The 18,968-nt window shown below is 34.1% G+C and overlaps 1 protein-coding gene across 2 annotated transcripts; it reads left to right on the plus strand.

Moving 5' to 3' along the window:
* The first annotated feature begins 303 nt into the window (after positions 1-303).
* On the plus strand, positions 304-16,225 carry LOC117334859 (aquaporin-10-like). Of its 2 annotated transcripts, XM_033894687.1 has the most exons (8): positions 307-557; positions 4,151-4,277; positions 4,638-4,775; positions 5,231-5,349; positions 7,879-8,096; positions 9,019-9,206; positions 10,046-10,105; positions 13,881-16,225. In XM_033894687.1, the coding sequence occupies exons 1-7, from the start codon at positions 468-470 to the stop codon at positions 10,084-10,086; spliced, it is 921 nt and encodes a 306-aa protein (XP_033750578.1). In that variant the 5' UTR covers positions 307-467; the 3' UTR covers positions 10,087-10,105; positions 13,881-16,225. The 2 variants fall into 2 exon arrangements, with proteins under 2 accessions (XP_033750579.1, XP_033750578.1); XM_033894688.1 differs by lacking the exon at positions 10,046-10,105 and having other exon boundaries at positions 304-557.
* Positions 16,226-18,968: the final 2,743 nt, after the last annotated feature.

Genomic DNA, 18,968 nt, shown 5'->3' on the forward strand with positions numbered 1-18,968 from the left:
ACTCGCGGATCTGCTAAAAATAGACATTTCTCAATATCTATGTCTGTGAAAGGAGCTATCTAACTTTCTGTCTAGACCACGTGGCATTGAACACAACACCCCGTTACGTTGCTATATTACATGCTATTAACATAACAGTTACATGTTATAGATCTTATTCCCATATCCAATACACTACATGCTACCATCTACCTCGAAGACATACTTAGTCAGTATTTGAAGTGAATGAACCTGTCGGGAGTTAACGGTAAATCTCCTTACTATTTGTACAGGTAATCGCTACGCAGATATATAGACCGTACTGTGCTGACCCAGCCTACTTATAAACACTGTGTGCTATTACTTGTCACTGAACACACACATACAGCGACCGGCCAGGCAGTCATCACTGTTTACAAAGCTACTGTTAACATGGTGCGGATATGAGTTCACGTTTAGGATAGAAAGAGATCACCAGGATAGACAGTATGACAGAATGGATGAGGAAGAAGCTGAAAATAAGAAATGGCTTAGTGCGAGAATTTCTTGCAGAATTTCTCGGTACTTTCATTTTAATGGTAAGTGTGGTGTATATATGTGTGGTTTCCATGTTGCCACTGAGTCTCATGCCTATTGATGCTACAAAACATGGACTACTTGTTAGGTATAACAACCAGCAAAGAAATCTGCACAACAGGCATTGCGTAGGCGGATGTATAAACACGTGCAATGCAAAACACATGCAAACCACTCGTTCAGCTTCGATTGTCTTTTTAATGATCACTATACTATATATGTCATATAAATGCTTGGCACCTGGACGTATTCATGTAAATTACCGTTCCCCAAGTTAAGTTTTGTTTTAATAAATTGTATTTCAAGATTAACTATATGCACATAAATTGTCAAATGTATTATTTTAAGTCTAGTACAATATGCATAGCATGGGATTTATTTTTGACATTGCCACATACACCACACAAAGCTAGACACGATATAGATTATTCAAAGTAGCATACAGGCGTATTCAAGCCCACAGATTGTATTGTTGTTTGTGTGAACACTGAGGTCGGAAATGTATAACGGTTTAAATGCTTAGGTCATTCAGACTATTGACATTCATTCAAATGCGGGAGACACTACCGTTTGACTAAGGAACAACGTTTAAAAACCTTGAACTAAGTATATGTGAAACGTTACATATATGGGTTCGCATTCGGATTGTGTTTCTTTTAATTGGCTTTTGGGTATTCGGTGTTATTTAGTTTTTATTATCATTTAAGTATAATAAATATACCGTGTTCTGTTTGCACTAATATGACCAAAGTGTGGGGTTAATCTTATTATAATGATAATGAAGAACCTTGTATTAAGTGCACAATGGAAAATTTGAGAAACAAAACTTTGATGATCTGACAAAAATGTTACGATATTTTTTTAAACACTTTTATCTTAACATCACTTGTTCACATCTGGTTTTAACAAAACGGGTTTTCTTTGATTTTACAATAAATATGTCTTACTATTTCAATTAATCGTTATGCTAAGAGAATACATTTACCTGGTTACTTTAAAAATGACTACAGACTAATTTGTCACCATCAGTTACGTGTTGTCTGTCACTAAACTATACGATAACTTACCTATGTAGTACAGCATGCATTTAATATCAATATACCTGCTATTAAATTGGAGGAACATAACTTGCCTGTGTTTGGTATTCGAAAATAAATACCCGTCAGGCCAAAAAAAGTTATAATCGACTCTTACATTGTCATTGTCCACGCAATAGCTTTATTTTATATTTGTTCTAAAAATAAAGGACACACTTGACATTAATGTTTAAGCAAATGAATAAAAGTGTTCCTTTGGCAGTCTGACAACATTAAAATGTTACAACTTAACTTTCGAAAACATGTCTTCGCATATTAAGTTAATTAAATACATTTGAAATATATATGATAATGTATTTAAAGTATTTTGTTCTCGTCGTAATGTGTTTTATAAAGTTGTAGGTTTACTACACTCTGACATATGTTTTGTTGATGCGGTTTGTTGCTGTCGTCTGTTTTTGTTATAATTAATGTGCACACAGTAAATGTGAGGCCTGGTTAGTATACGTGTCTCACGAAGCCATCCACACCACATTATATGAATTGCAATTCTAATAATTTAGCTTAATAGTTTGATTTAAAAGTTGTGATGAAAATACTCGGCATATTTATTATATGTTTTGAGCCCTATTCTCTTAGTATCAATGCAAGCGATGCTGGGCTTATTGCAGTTGGTATGCATGCATGCTAACACAGGGTTCAAACTAAGGACAATGTTCCCTGAAATTCCATTAGCTGAAATGGTTTGCCTTATTAATTGCCCCTTGTATGTGTCCAGAACGTCGACTTTTTACTACTGGTTAAAACCTTTATGATTGCAAACTAACTATAATTATGATGTATCAGATAAGAGAAATGTTTAGACCGTTCCTGTTTCCTCTAAATAGCCTGTCCTCCACGTTATAATTTCATTTACTTACAAACTGTGTAGGGTTACATATATAATTGCACATAACTTGTGTTATTCGAGTCATAGATTATATGTGTATTTACTTTGAACTCAAACCTCCTTATATACGAGTCATGCTTTTAAAAACAACGTTTTTATCTTGACAATATGTTTGAAACATATAGTTGAATTACAAGGAGATCCTTCATACATCATATTTTACAGTTATATAGGGATATTTGAGTTTACTTTACACTTCTTAAAACAAACGTACTTTCTCATCATAATTGGCCACATGGAATTCATTACAATGTAAAATGTATATGCAACACATTGGTATTTGTGCATTTTTATCGCACTTAACGGCTCAAATGAAATCATAGAAGAAAACTTGATAATGTACAGCTAGCTAAGAGAAGGAAAACATACATTAGCTTCATACTTAGAGAACGATCCGACAGACTCTCTTGTAAAATTTAACACATTTTATGAATGCATAGCTTTTAAACTAGCAACATCATTTTTACGTAAAAATGGAGATAATTGATATAAAGATATATAATCGCATTAACATATAATTTATGTATGTTATTTACCGTAATCGAATCTTCAAACTAATGTAAAATATATGAGACAGCACTGCTAGTATGAAACGTTTTTCAAGAGAATACTATAGTGTATGGACACATGTACGCAAATTGGGACTATACATGCGTTTTTTCGGGACAATGCAATATGGAAATTCTTTATCATCAATGTTATGTTTTATTCCTTTCAATATCAAGTTAGATAAGTTTAATGAGACGGAAACAAATGAAAGTTATATGTACTGGTTTTCAAAGCTTTCTGTTACCATAATTCAGTATAATTTTTGGAATAGTATAAATAAATTATAACGAGGAAATCCTAACAGTTTTTGATTTTGAAATGCGTTATTAAGCTGATCATGCGTTTATACACTTTGACAGTAAAATTTATGATAAACGTATTTGAATTCCACTACATGTCATAAACTTTGACCTCAACAAGTATGTATGACCGGATAACGGTTATATTTTTACTGATGTAGGCCACGTTATAAAACAGCACACATAGTGGCGAAACGTTCTTCAGGGGTAATAAACGTATGAAAGCATCTGCGGGAGAGTTTCATCAATATTTCCGTAACTTAAGAAAACTCCCTAACTTCAATGTTTCCATAGGAAAGGATTACGAAATTCCTAACTAAAATGTATTCCTTAATTTGTAATGCTTTCCAATGGAAAATTTAAGTGACTGAATGTCGTTGAATGAAGGAACAGGGGTCAGGAACCTTGAAAAAATATATTTGTTTTGATGTTAGCCAATGAATTTGTTAGCCAGAACTTATTTGATTGCCGAAGATGTAGCCATTTTGTCCGATATAAGTAATGTCCGAATTTTGATTTTCGTTCCGGAATACCATTAAGAAGCCAGCAGTGCTTTGATAGTCCCTTAAGTAATGAACCCCCCCCCCCCCCCCCCCCATCCAAACAAAAACAAACTTGTGGTGTCATCGGTGGTGGTTTTATTATACAGATGCATTTAAAATATCGAACAACAATACCAGCTACAGTCTTTCATAGACCCAGTTCTATGTTTTCATTACCGTACTCTAAAAGTAAAATGTGTAATATATTTTGAATTACAGATTTTTGGCGATGGTTCGGTAGCCCAGGCAGTGCTAAGTAAGCAGTCTGTGGGCAATCACATGTCTATCCACTGGTCCTGGGGGGTCGGGGTGATGATGGGTGTGTACGTGGCCGGAGGAGTATCAGGTATCAATCACATTCAATTTTCAGTTATATGAAGACATTACTTACAGGGCAATGTATTTCATTGATGTGAAATACATGAGATGTATCAAGTAGATTCATATCAATTTACGCGAAAGTTATAAGGCATTATGAAGTTTTTTCAATGACGCAATAACTCAAGTGTATGACGTCACAAGCGTTATCATAGTTATGCTTTTGTGGCGAAATAATGAAACCGCCTCATGTGCATGGACTGAACGATGATATGCTATGGAGTATACTAATGTGATACTATATTCTTTGTATAACTTGAAATATGATAATCTATAACAGAATACACAATAACATATATGTGGTTTATACATGATGTATCTTTATTAGGTGGACACATAAACCCAGCAGTAAGTGTAGCCCAGGCATGTCTAGGCAGGTTTCCATGGAAGAAGGTACCACTGTATGCTGCTGCCCAGTACTGTGGGAGTTTTGTAGCATCCATCCTAGTATTTCTAGTCTATTTCGGTAAGTATTCATTGCCAGGAAAAACACACATGGTGATGTTATGTATAGTCAGATAATGGAAATATATAAAGCGCGTGACTTTTCTACATTTGAAAATTAACTAATGAGTGTTAGATAAATGTGATTAATAGCCATCACTTGTTGGGGGACCTATATTTTCCTGAAGAAAGAAGTATTCCATCAGATTCATATCCATAAACAATATACTACAGTGTATGACAAGGTAAGAAATATTAGATTTTAAATGGCAATCAATAACAGGGAATATAAGTTTATACTTCTCAGTCTACCCAGGTAACATACATATGTGATTTACCAGGTAATAGAAATATGAGTTACAGTATCTACATGTACAAGTAGGTAGGCAATATATATGTATATAATGAGTATTTGTTTACTCTTAACCAGTTAATATATAGTCTGTAATCAGATGGCTTAGATGATATATATTTCAGACGCAATAAACAACTATGACGGTGGCGTAAGAGCACTGGTTGGTGATAATGGAACTGCAGGGATTTGGTCCACCTATCCTACCCCATATGTGTCTATAGCAAACTGTCTGGGCGATCAGGTAATTTCGTGAATGAAGCAAGAAATATTCGCGTATGTTAACCTGATATTTAGATATGTTGCGCTTCGTCAGGATTTATGATAGTATTTTGTGTCACACGCCTCGAAGAATGGTCTTTCTCTACAATAATTTCTTCAAATTTAAGCGATTATGGTTGCTAGTCTGGAGTATAGTTTCCAGAGAAAGAAATCAATCGTAGTATTACACTCATTGTCAACGAGAAAAGCGGGAATATCAAGAACACCAAAACAATTTATAGCTTTCAAAAGTCTACTATGGCATTAAAGGCACCAATGACTGGGGCTTATAGCGATTCATTAAAAGCACCAGCTTCGGATTGAAGATTATTTGTTTTTCATTAAATAGATTTGCGTGTTGATAATGAAACAGGTCACCAACTTATGTTAAGCACACTTTTTGACGCTGAAATGAGGGAGAAAATCATAAGCATAAACATATGCGATCAAACCTGTGGCATCATGAAGCCATACCATTCCCTACTCTTATGAGTACACTACACACTGATCCATCCGAATGTCTTAAGGTGTAATATATCAGGAGCAATTTGGAAAAACAAGGAAGTGATGAAATCGGCAATTGATAATAAAAAACCCTTAAATTTCCACACAGTGTGATGTGCTAATGCAAACAAACGTTATCTAGTCTGGGGTAAACACGATAACATGTATCAGGTAACACACAGGTAGTTTGAGTACACACCTTAATTCGGTCATATATATAGTATTATGTTAAATAATTGAACTGAATAGAAAAAAGACAAAAGTTTGGATTTTATAGAAAATGTCGTAGATAAGATAAATTAGCTGTTCTTATATCAAAATTTTAAGTCCACACCTTAATTCGGTCATATGCATATATAGTATTATGTTAAATAGTGTTGAATTGAATAGAAAAAAGACAAAAGTTTGGATTTTATAGAGAATGCTGTAGATAAGAAAAATAAGCTGTTCTTATACCAAAAGGCATGTTGGAAACAAATTCGGGGAAGGATGTGTGATTTTTCATGTTGTATAATGTCTCTTAAGGTTGTACATGTATATGAAATGAAATATTTGTCGTCTGAAATTGATAACACACATGTCACAAAGAGGCAAAAAAAATAAAAAAATAACCGTAATTGTTTGGAACTAAAGGTTCAGAGGTAAGTTTAATACGAGTAGTTTCTGCTGAAATCAAATAGATTCTCTTATCCATTCTGAAAATTGAGATTTGATTGTTACAAATTGCTCTTAAAAACTACCATTATATGTATGGCTTATAGTTTTAGCACTAAACAGGTAGGGGAATATTGAGGATCGATATGCTGAGACCGACAAGTTATTAAGTAAACACTTATATGTGAACATCGCCGTATATAACATTTGTTTTTCATTTGTTGCGTGATTAATTGATGTATTTTAATTATTTATCGAAGAAATAAGTCATATGAAAGTTCTCTAAAGAAGAAAAATCATATGCGGAGAAAGAAATATAGACATTGAAGCTTAAATTTTGCACCAAAATATTTGTATCCTGCACGTTGTAAGTATTGTACCACTAAATGTTTTATTGGGTGTAATAAAGTATGCTTTTGATCTAAAATTTATGTTCTTTTGTCTTGACAAAGCATATGTGTTGGCGATAAAAAGAGGTGCATAGGTCTATAAGTTTATCAACCAACATCGATTTTATGTCAGATAAACCGTTTATAATACTATGATCAAGCACAGCTGTTGCGACACATTGACCTTTCATACGGAGATAGATAAACATTTACATGCATTGACGTACGAGGAATAATAAATTCTGCCTGGATCGGTCTTCATTGCAATGGATTATATAAAAGACATACAACAACCCCTTTCAATATAAATTAAGAGTTATGATTTGAAAGTCGTGACTTCTTTTCTGTGTCTTGGTTTGAATTTATTTATTCGATAAAAACCTCTTGGAAATAATATCTCTAAGGTTTCCGTATTATATTTTTGTAATATTTTCTGAAATTATTATATTCAATATGCATTTGTCTTCATTTTGATAGTATCAGTAAGCATGACTATCAATATAATACATGCAATTTATATTAACATGTTTGTGCTTGCCAGCAGTCTTGAGTTGGTCGTTTTTGTCGGCACATTTTTTTTTTAATGTTTTTGTGTATTTTTGTGTAATTAGATCTTGTTTATAACAAGTATTTCCATTGGCTTAGAAATTTATGTTTTTTTATCGGCGGATGGAGCAGCGTAATGATTTGTAAGAGAAAGGAGTTCATCACTAAAGTGAATTTCTGCAGGGTATGGATTAACTTATTAGGATTCACTTGAATACATTTTTTATGTTATGGAGTTATAACACAAAAAACGGGTTGTACTCTAAATAAACACTCCCTTTTTGTGTTATACCTCCGTAACATAAAAAAAAGATATTCAAGTAAATCCTTAAGTATGTGGGTATTTTCAGTTTGTTATGCGTGTTTTATTTGATCATTATTTTCTTAACCATGTTTCCCCTGTTTTCGGTGTTTTTCAGGTTTTCGGTACAGCCATACTATTGATCTGCGTTCTTGCCATTACTGATGAGAGAAACATGACTCCACATAAAGGCCTCGTCCCGATCAGCATTGGTCTGGTAGTCTTCGTCATTGGTATGACGTATGGCCTAAACTGTGGTTACGCTATCAACCCTGCACGTGATCTGGCGCCAAGGATATTCACTGCCATCGCTGGTTGGGGAGCTGACCCATTTAGGTACGTCTTTTGCAAGTCAGAAAATATTTTTTCGTTACATTGGTAGATAATTGACATTGATATGCATTGCTTAGCTATCTTGGAAACGGATTATCAAAACTGCATGTATATATTTCATGAATAATTTAAAAATATATTTGTCTTTTTGTTTTTGCCTAACATAGAGGTATTGTAGTTGTTAGTGTTTCAATACTGATGTTACCTTTTCTGCCATGACTTATTTACTTCCACGTTCCTATTCAGATGGCGTATATCCTTTGCTTATTACACATATCCCTGTATCACAAAATGTTTAAATTATAGTCAAACTGGCATCCTGAATTGACACTATAGTTTTAGTGAAATGAATGTGATCTGCAGTATTACAAAGAAGTTTATGTAAACGTTGATTTCCCTGCCTAAACTTACGAAGAATGATACAGCAACGGGCTGTCATTTACTACAACTAAAGACTGTTAACGATATGGGCACGATTTAAAGTGATTGCCCTTTTAATAGTAAGTTGGTAAGTATTGTGTGTGTGAAACTAATTGTAACCATTCTTGCTTTTTCTTATCTTTATGGATGTTTGACGAATCTGAGCGAGTATTAATTTCATATTGTAAGAGAGTGTCTCTGTATGGGAATCCTTCTGTAATTTTTTCTTTCATTCCCATGTAAGATCAGTCAACTAGCTGCCTCTACCTGTATGTTATTGATATGATTTGTCATGTTTGTCTCAGATTCGTTATCCATGTATAATATCAAGCCGATTTGTCCTATTAAGAGAAGAAGTATTTCATGTTAAGGCTGTTCAGCTGAATACAATTTTTTGGGTGAAAAAATAAATAATATAAAATAAAAAATAAAAAAAACAAATGTAACCATTAACCATTCTGACCGAACCGAACTTAACTTGATATGTAAAACAAATCTGTTTTAGTCATAGATACTACACATACTTCTGGGTACCCGTGATTGGTCCACATATCGGCGCAGTAGTAGGAGCTTTTACATATCAGCTATTCGTGGGATTTCATTGGCCTGATGACTCGGAGGAACATGATCTGGAAAAACAAAACAGTATGCGAAAGAGCCGTGAAGCTGTGTTCTCGGACGGCGAAGACAGAGGTAACGTTTTTGACAGAGAAATATATAACCCATTCGACACTATTTCAGCTTCTACTTTCATTCACAGAGTTTGTGTTAGGATACATGCTACGTCATCTGCTATTCAGATAAAACATTTGTAGGTTGTATTGCTTCGTGTTCTCGGACGGCGAAGACAGAGGTAACGTTTTTGACAGAGAAATATATAACGCATTCGACATTATTTCAGCTTCTACTTTCATTCACAGAGTTTGTGTTAGGATACATGCTATGTCATCTGCTATTCAGATAAAACATTTGTATGTTGTATTGCTTTAAATCTTTAAACAGTTTCTGATTTCGGCTATTACGAATAAGATTTATTTATTATTTCATCAAACGAGGTAAAGTGCGGGCAACATGATATAGTGATATTTTGCATAATTATGAATACCACTATAAATCACTATAAAATGTTCATGGAAGACACCAGCTTTACTCTGAAAACATCCAAAAGAAGTTTTTGACGACTGAATCAAGGAGTTACTTTTAAAAATCAAATACTGTGGAATTTCTCAGTTGGATTTTTAACTCCATGATTTGAATATCATTGCCTACAACGTAACATGCTTTACCCTTAATTATGCTCCTTTTGGGCTCCCACAGGTATGTGTTAACATGTTCATCACATGATATCTAATGACATTATTTGTATGCTTAATGAAAGCGGGCTTCACGATATGCTTAACGCAATTGTTATGTTGACTACGTCAAAATGCAGTTGATTAATATAATTGTTCATAATTTCGTTGTGTATAGAAACCATTGTTCTTCCTATATCTAATGTTGGAGTTTCGTTTGGATTGTTTTATTTAATGCAGTCCATTTAAATCCACCTGGAGGACTGGAATTACAGGAATGACATCACTGCTTGGATATAGGTTGTATACACGTCACGAACATTAACCTTTGGTCCTGGGCACTGTTTGCACTTACACATAAGGTGGTTGCTTTTGATGTTTTTGATAACATTGTAGAAATATGGACAGATATATTGGCACAGTTGGAGAGTTTGCCACAAGTTTTGCCTTTTTAATTTATCACCATGCATAGAAGGAGCACGGCAAGCTTTGGTCGAGACACTACGCCGGCTAATCCATGCTACGAAGTAGATCAATAGTGCCGGCAAATATTCGAATTTCAAGAAATGCAACCATTCTTATTTCATTTTTGTTGTAGTTAACACTAATATACTTCAATAATATCTTAATATCTTTTAATACCTTATCGTTTATGAAAACAAAGAATTGGCATTTATTCAACTAACGGAAAAAATAACTAATATTAGTATTCAAAGTATCAATTAAACTTACTACTGCTACTAGATATATGTTAATTACTAAATATTAGTTAGTAACGGATTACTGATGACATGCATTGTAATTCACTTCATTCCCACAAAAACTGCTATGACTCAAATAATGTATTTGAATGAATTGGAATACAATGCACAAAATATTCAATTACGCCAAGTTATGATGAATTAAACTAATTATATATAGATACTGTAAATCATACCTATCGCGAATTACCTATTGTTCTTCGTCTCACGAAGTTAGGCTTATAAAGAACATACAGCACAATATCACTTATTTCTAGAAAAAAAAAGTGTGACGCAGTAGTAGTTTTATTTTCGGCAGCTGCTCTGCCTATTACTTAAATGTGAAAGTGATACGTACGTGTTCTTGTTTGTCTTTTGGATAGTTTTCAAACATTAACGGAAAAGATAATATATAGCTAGCGAAAAAAATATGATTTACAGTATATATTGGTGACTCATATCGCACAACATATTCCTTCCGTTACACATATAACCCTGATACATGTATACCTTTGATCTTTTCACTACTGGTAAAGTAACCGTAAAGGTTTCGTGCTCATGTGCCAAATTATTATAATGTTTTATTCCAGCTACCATATCACATGATTTTCCTCTTGATTAACTTATACCCACATATATGATACGATTATGTATTATGTATTTTATCTTTATCACCAAGAATATATCAAAACAAAATCGTTAACATGAGCACAGACCTTTACATTCGCACATATACTTTGAAGCAGCAAACATTTGTGACCTTTGTCTCTTTTTTTTTTTTTTACGTTTTTCAAGAAGCTGAAAATAACATCATTAAAAACACAAAAGTAAAATTACAATTATATATTGTAATCAGTTAAAACAAATATTGTCCTTTAATAAAACATGCTAACAATTAAATGGATTTGTCCTTCAGGGGAAAGAAACACACTATTTTTTAAATGCTTTTTTTTTTTTTTGTAAAAGAAGAATATTGATGAAAACAATCGGTCAGTGCTGTTAACAAAACACCATTGATATGCTAGAGAAGCAAAGTGGTTTGTGTTAGCTTGCTCACTAACCTCAAAAGCAATATATTAGAATATGGCATCAGGTAAAAGTGAATGTTTGCTGTTTTGAGTTTGGGGGTATACGCATATATACCAGCGGAAAAAAGAAACGTTAGTTCGGTTTTTCTAATATAACTTTTCGACACGTGGTCTAACTTCAATTTAATTTCACACTTAGCTACCTCCGAGCACTTTGGACATGTTCTTCAGTTAAAATTCTGCGTTCAGCAGATTTTTCAAGAAAGCGTGCATCCCGGGTACTCATGCACCATATGTGCTGGTAAATCATTACAAATCGAACATGGGAACATGAGTTTCATTTACGGCCCGCCACTTTCGCGGAGGCGATATCAACGTCGAATGCAATGGCTGCTTGCACACGCACCTAATCGGTTTCGTTTAACCCATTGAAGACGTGTGTTGACCACTGACGAGTCTCGCTGTACACTTTACATGTAAGATGAAAGATAACGTGTCTATCGACGTCATGATGAGCGATATTCTTACCCTGGCATAACGGAAGGCGACGGATTCGGGGAGGAGATGTCATGGTATGGACAGAGATATCTCAAGGCGTAAAAACACCTCTCGTGGTTATCTATGATAATCATACAGCAGTAAGATATCGGGATCAGGTATTGAGATCACGCGTTCTTCCTCTTATCCATCAACGTAAACGTTACAGCAGGACAACGCGAGGTTCGTATGTAGCTAGGGTTTGTCGTGACTTTCTGGCTCAAAACAACGTTCCAGTTCTTGATTAGCAACCGTAAATACAAGATATGTCCCCAATCGGACATTTGTGGATCGAGCTAGACAGGAGGGTTAGGAAGCGCGTCAACGTCCCATATAACGTCTCTCCATTATTCAGGATTGGAATAATATACATCAAAGGGCAATAAACACCTTGACTGGGTCAATGTTAAGGAGAGTAAGAACAGCGATTGATGCCGGGTGGACACACACGTTACTGATTGCGATCAGGAAACGCCTTAGGATAACCTTCTTCTAACGGTATTCACGCAAACACCATCTGTGATAGGGCAAAAAATCATCAAAATGTATTCAGTAATGATGAAATAATCGAGAAACCCACACTATGAACACATATTCAAAAAATCATGTAAAATAATGACTGTCGAAATTAACTTGCGTTTTTTTCCGCTAGTATACATTGTATATATATATATATATAAATATTGGGGGACATGGTTGCATTTTCGTGGAGTATGAACACAAGCTCAGACTTGATATTGCAAAATGAAAAAAAGAAAGAAAATAAACTTGCTTATTGTATATAAAATGTTTGAAACGAATATAAGTTAATATCAAAACGTTTAATGTTCATTAACATATACTATAAGTTCAAAGTTGCCTTGTGGTATATAATTATATTTTAACGCAATTTTCACTTCGATTCATATACAGTGAAAATAGCTCTAGATGTATTTCAATATTGTAATAACAATTCAAAAAAAAAATACCGTCCGGTCATGAAAAGTTTTTTTCTGTCCACGAAAATTTAAACCAGTGAACTAAAACGAGTTGCAATATCAAGATCTGATTTATAATGTTCCTGTTTCAATTAATATTTGTAGATGTCAATATCATTTTTATATCTTTAATTTTATTAACATATACATTGTATTAAAATTCAATTTATTTCAGTTAATTGTGTTCTATTTGCATACTAATGTTGTATTTATTTAGATGTTTCAAAACAATTTCATATTTTAATTTGCAATGGCTTTATCTTCTTTATTAACACATGCTAATAACAAGTTTGTGTTATCGACTATTTTTTTCTTTTGATATCACTAATACTTTGATTTGTAGTTTTGTTTCCGTGTGACAATTTTGCTTTTATTTTTAGCTTGGTCGTTTTGATGTCAGTTAAAACTAACTACTTGTTTGGTGTATTGGAATATATCTTAATATATTAATGTATGTTATGAAATTAAAGTTCTACATATAGTTTTCTTATATAATTATAAATGCTGTAGCTAAATTGTTCATTTTATGTAATGAAGATTGATATCGTTTACAATCGTTGCCATGACATCGATTAACAATTCTCAGAATGTATCTGTAATAGATCTGAATAAATAAAAATAAAAAGATAAATACAAAATGTAGTTTTAAAATATATCAGTTCGAACATATTGTGCTTGTATCAGGGAATCTCATCTATAACTCTCTGTTCTAGTGAAAGCTATCTAATAACAACATAGCGTTGGAAAAATATGTTAAAATATCCCTAATGCTTTCTGAATAATTATTTTTCAGATACAAAATTTTAGATTCAAAGACAAACTCAATGATGTCCGAGGGAATAGAAGGGAATCTCACACGGCAGCTCATGTCCAGATAGATTGTAATTGTCATTAATTAGGATAATTCTGACATTAAGCAACACTATTTGACATCGCCTACGTCTTCTACATGCATTTAAGAGTTGAAAACTAAATGGATGCGGCGAACTCATTGATTAACCTTTGATTTATTCCCAAACACAATATAATTTATCAGTAGATATGTCTAGGGGTTTCTAATGTTATGTATCATTGTTATTCTGGTTTCCAACATTTTCTTGGGAAGCAAATTGGGATAGATAAGGTAAGTTCTTATTAATTTTGCTAAGTTCGCGAGATAATTGGTTATCATTCTACATCAAACGGCGTCTGCTTATACTGAAATTATAATGTGATTGCTTTGTCAGCTATAGAAATATGTGACCCACATATATATGTTATATTACTCCATCTCCTACTAATGCGTTGCTATTTTGTTGGATTTGTGGGATTTTATGTTAATGTTCAGTAATAGTAAGAGATTACTATGACAGTTACAACAGGTGATATCTTCTAAAGTAAATTCGACATCTACTGCCTAACCTGAACTCTATGTTATTTATGCATTTAAAGTTTCAGTCATTTTGAGAGGTTTAACTGTAGTCAATATTCTGATGATTACTATGTATGTACATGTCAGCAGCCTTGATTAAGACCTACGTGTAATATATCATACCTGTAATTACGGCATAGTCATATTCCTCAATGCTCTCCTATAATATGGATTAATTGAAACATTGTATCATGTAATTTAGACATTTCTGTTCATGAAATTCAATAGTTAAATGCAGTGTATCGAAATTAGTCCGTTTGTCCACAAACTACATGTTATATTTTTATGATCATGTTTTATCTGGAGTGTCTAGTCTAGGAATCGGGTATTTGTACCATGTTAGAAAGATATGTTTTTTGTAATACATGTATACTTGTATCTACGTGTAGTTTGTACGTAAATGAGTTTTCGGCAGCTTATATATATTATCATGGTGCTTTAAACGTGTACTAGTTTGGAATCCTATTTGAATTGTAAATACCAATACACAACGTGCCTTATCCAACAGAACTAATTAATATGCAAATATAGATATAAAAAATATTTGTGGAATAAGTCCGAAAGGTAAATGAAAATCGAAATACTGTATAGCAATTCCGTTATTTTCTAGGTAATCGCTAATTTAAATCTTCCGTGAATATTTGAGATTAATTTCTCTATCAAAATACATTAAATTGTAACAACCTTTTAATTGCGATTTAAGAACGAACTCCCGAATAAAATCCATCAGCACAGCTTTGTGTAATAAAATTACACATGGAAATAAAGATAAAAACATAGTTTAAAGATGATTTATTCAATATACAACAACATTACATATATATTGTAGTATAATCAAATTACAATGGGATGGGAAAACAAGCTTAAAGCGTGTAATTGATTCGTTTCCTATTTACAAGGATGACAAATAAATCTTCGGAAGTGGGACACCTTGATATGAAATTAATAATAACAAAGTTTAACATTTTACTTATATAAATACACGAACTAGCGGTCCGACACATACCAGTCATGTTCTATAAGACGTACTTTCCGAAGCCTTCGTATGTCTTCTATGTTAAATCAAAATAAGAAACAATGTGAATGAACTCGTATTGCGAGCATAACACGAATACGATTTTGACGGCACTATATTACAATAAAGTCAATTTTAAAGTTTCAGTTAGATTTCCTGCTAGACCATTAAGGTCACATTACAAGTGCATATACATCATGTATCAGTATTCCTAAGGGTAAAGAGGTCAAGGCTTACTCTAATCTAGTTCTGTTTCCATATAGATTTGTCCATCAACAAATATACGTCGAAATGTATTAATGATAGAAATTACAAAGTGAGAGTCCACATAAATGTCCCGATATGCTGCCACGATGCCAGCTTTGTTTGAATATAAAGGACTGGTACTAAGAGGAGAGCGAACAGATATAATAAATGGCATTTTATAGATTGTGGAGGTGTTACTGAGGTTTGTTATTGTAACAACGACGGAACCTGAGAGCTTGCATTGTTGATCAACTGATCACTTTCAAATAGTGACAGGTAATATATACTAGAGTAATACATTGAAAAACAACAAACAGGTTGTCCATTTGTATCTATTCTATATACTCTGAGATTACTACCAAGAAATGTAGTATCGTTTTTAGTTTTATGATCACTAAATATGATATTACCTTATCAAATTTTCATATACAGCTGTCTTGTATAAAATAAAGAATATATGAATAAATCAGTGTGGTCTTTATGTACAACAGGTCAATAAATCATACACATATTATGACTCTAATTGAAGACTTCCCGCCTAGTGTTACAGCTCTTTGATTTCGTTTGAACGAGTATTCACTGATACTTTTGCCATCCATAGATTTCAATATTGCAAAACCTACTTCTTTCGCCTTGTCCACGTTGACTTTTTGTCGACTGTGACGCCTGTTTCAATATTCCTTAGAGCTGGTTCTTCAAAGAAAGGCTTCTTACAGACGATATACGACGCTGTATCTTTTGCGTCTCTATTCCTACGGGATGTGCTGTTCTCTTTGTGTTGAACACTTGGTCTGTAGGCAACATCTAAGTAAACGAAATCCACTGAGCTCTCTGAGTTTCAGTCATTCCTCTTCCCCGTGTCATTCCACAAGTTGACTTCATGCTTTGAATAAGCGCTTGTTCTATTGCTAAGTCTGAAGAAATCCCTGCCCAGTAAACATTACTTCTTCTGATTCAAATACTATGGGATTTTCTGTCTCTAAACGCTTCATTTTAAGTTGTAAGTTTATAACTGCTTTAACATAAAGTGTATGTCCTGCTGAAGCGAGAAAAGGAAGCATTTCTAGGATGACCTGTTAATGCAGATGCCAGTTCTCTCAGCCTTGATGGACCTACGGAGAATGTCCACCATATCCATGTATTGAGACCACAAAAACTGTTCTGGTATTCGAATGCGAGAGCCTGAACTTGTCGGTATTGGATTGGATGGTATCCAACGCCGTATTTTCACGCACCATCTCTATCGACGAATTTCCTTCCAGCAATGAATCCAACAGTCTCACTGTTTCAAGCACGTCAGTCTGGATAATCTCATCTGACAGTCTTTCGCCAGCCCCCTTTTCATCTGTTGATTCTGGTATCTGTATGTCGCATAACTCATGCAGGATAACGGCAGTCAGTGCTGTATCTATAAGGAAATGTCCGCGGACTCCTCTTGTAATAGCCTTTCCTGACAACATGTGTGAAACAGCTATTGGTGCATAAACGGTTTCAACATCTAAGAAAGTCAAGACCCTGCCAGTATCTGACCAATGCTTCCGACGAAGCTCATTTTCTTATGGAATCCTCTAACTTCAGAACCATTCCCTTAAAAAGGACTGTTGATTGGTTCATTCTGTATGATAGTCATCGCCATCCCTACAGCGGCTAGTCAAATGTTTATATAGGTGTCAAGTTGTTTGTCATTGCCTCATTACATACAATGAAGCTTTGAAAAGATGCAAGTCATATCACTGGGATTGATGTAGATCATTGGGAGAAATAGTATCGATGATTAACCAGGATAGGCAGCGTCCAATAGAGGACACCTTTACTGTTGGTTCAGCCTGGCTAAATATTTCCCTCAAAGCATCTGTAATGTGTAAGGCATATAATCACAATTTTTCTGACGAGAGCATGTATACTCAGATGATGGATACAAGTCTTTGAAGCAGGAATCCATTGTCTTAATGTCCGCTCTAATCAATTTCGCAGCAGTGAGGATAACATGTCTTTTTTTCTTTAAAACCATTTTCAGCTTTGGGTCGTTTGTTGAAGTCTTGGATACTAGTGGATACATTACGCGTTAGTGTAACAACGCTAAGCTTTTCCCTCGAGTTCAGTTATTACAATGGAGCTTACGAAATGGTCAACAATCCTCGTTTTTATATGAACAGAGCTATATGCTTCGTTTCCACAAATCATTTTTCATTTCTGCAACTAAGTCACTGATAGTAATTTGCTCATCCCGTCCTTCCTCTATCAGTCTAACAACCTTCTTTTGAAGTCATTTTCCTTGGTCGGCCTAGTAGAAACATCACTGCAGTCACTATAATACCATGGCATATTCTTTCCCGTTCTGAAATTAACGCTGCTCTATTGATGATAAAAAGCATATGTAGCACGTAGATTTGCATGAGCTATCTGGAGTCTACCTAGGACTTCCTTTGCCCATGTGTCTGTTCTTGTCATACAGACTGTCTCCAAATTGTCTTTGAATCTCGTAGTTCTTACTGGAAATACATCATGACCTCTCTTCCTTTTATCGATCTTCGCAAGTTTTCCACAAAGGATAAAATCTGCAGCAGTGGAACGTGAATTAACGACTTCATAAAATATTGAAATCAAAATAATATTGAAATAGTTGTGGCTGTTAACTGATGACACATGTTACAGATTTGTGCATTCGTTGATGTGCTCATGTCATTTTCAGAAATTAGTTTGACTTAGTAAAGGCTGTGGTTGTGTTAAACGTTCTGCTGAACGAAGCAGAATTAACTTTTTTTTCAAAGCTTGCTTGAATTGGCATATTATGATTTAAGAGTTTAAAATATCCATCACGTTTCTTGATAAAACCACATCGCATTTCACGTAAATTCATATCCCACATATGATATATTCCTACGTTTTCAATATCGTTCATTTAATTCACTGCATTTTTCTCAATATATTAATTGATATGGTCATGGTTAGACATCTGACCTTTCATTACTTTCTTTAGAATAGGCCTACGGACCTTAGCAGGTTCGGTGATTTATTGAATCGGATGTTACATGTACAAGCATTTTCTATCGACTGCTTTAAACCATGCAATGTATTTAATTAATGCTATCAGAATCTCCGTAACGAAAAAGAGCTAGGTTTCACCTCGTGATCACTTCAGCGAGCTCAACCTTCACGGCCATGTATATTTGTGTACTCCTTTGAAAAGACCCCAGGACCAATCAGAA

This window comes from Pecten maximus, chromosome 9 (genome assembly GCF_902652985.1).
Source record: "Pecten maximus chromosome 9, xPecMax1.1, whole genome shotgun sequence".
NCBI lineage: Eukaryota > Metazoa > Mollusca > Bivalvia > Pectinida > Pectinidae > Pecten > Pecten maximus.

Excerpts from the sequence above, each read along its gene's own strand:
- LOC117334859 (XM_033894687.1), top strand. The coding sequence starts at position 468 with ATGACAGAATGGATGAGGAAGAAGCTGAAAATAAGAAATGGCTTAGTG. Across the intron at positions 558-4,150 it reads TCGGTACTTTCATTTTAATG|ATTTTTGGCGATGGTTCGGT; the intron begins GTAAGTGTGGTG and ends TTTGAATTACAG. Across the intron at positions 4,278-4,637 it reads CGTGGCCGGAGGAGTATCAG|GTGGACACATAAACCCAGCA; the intron begins GTATCAATCACA and ends TATCTTTATTAG.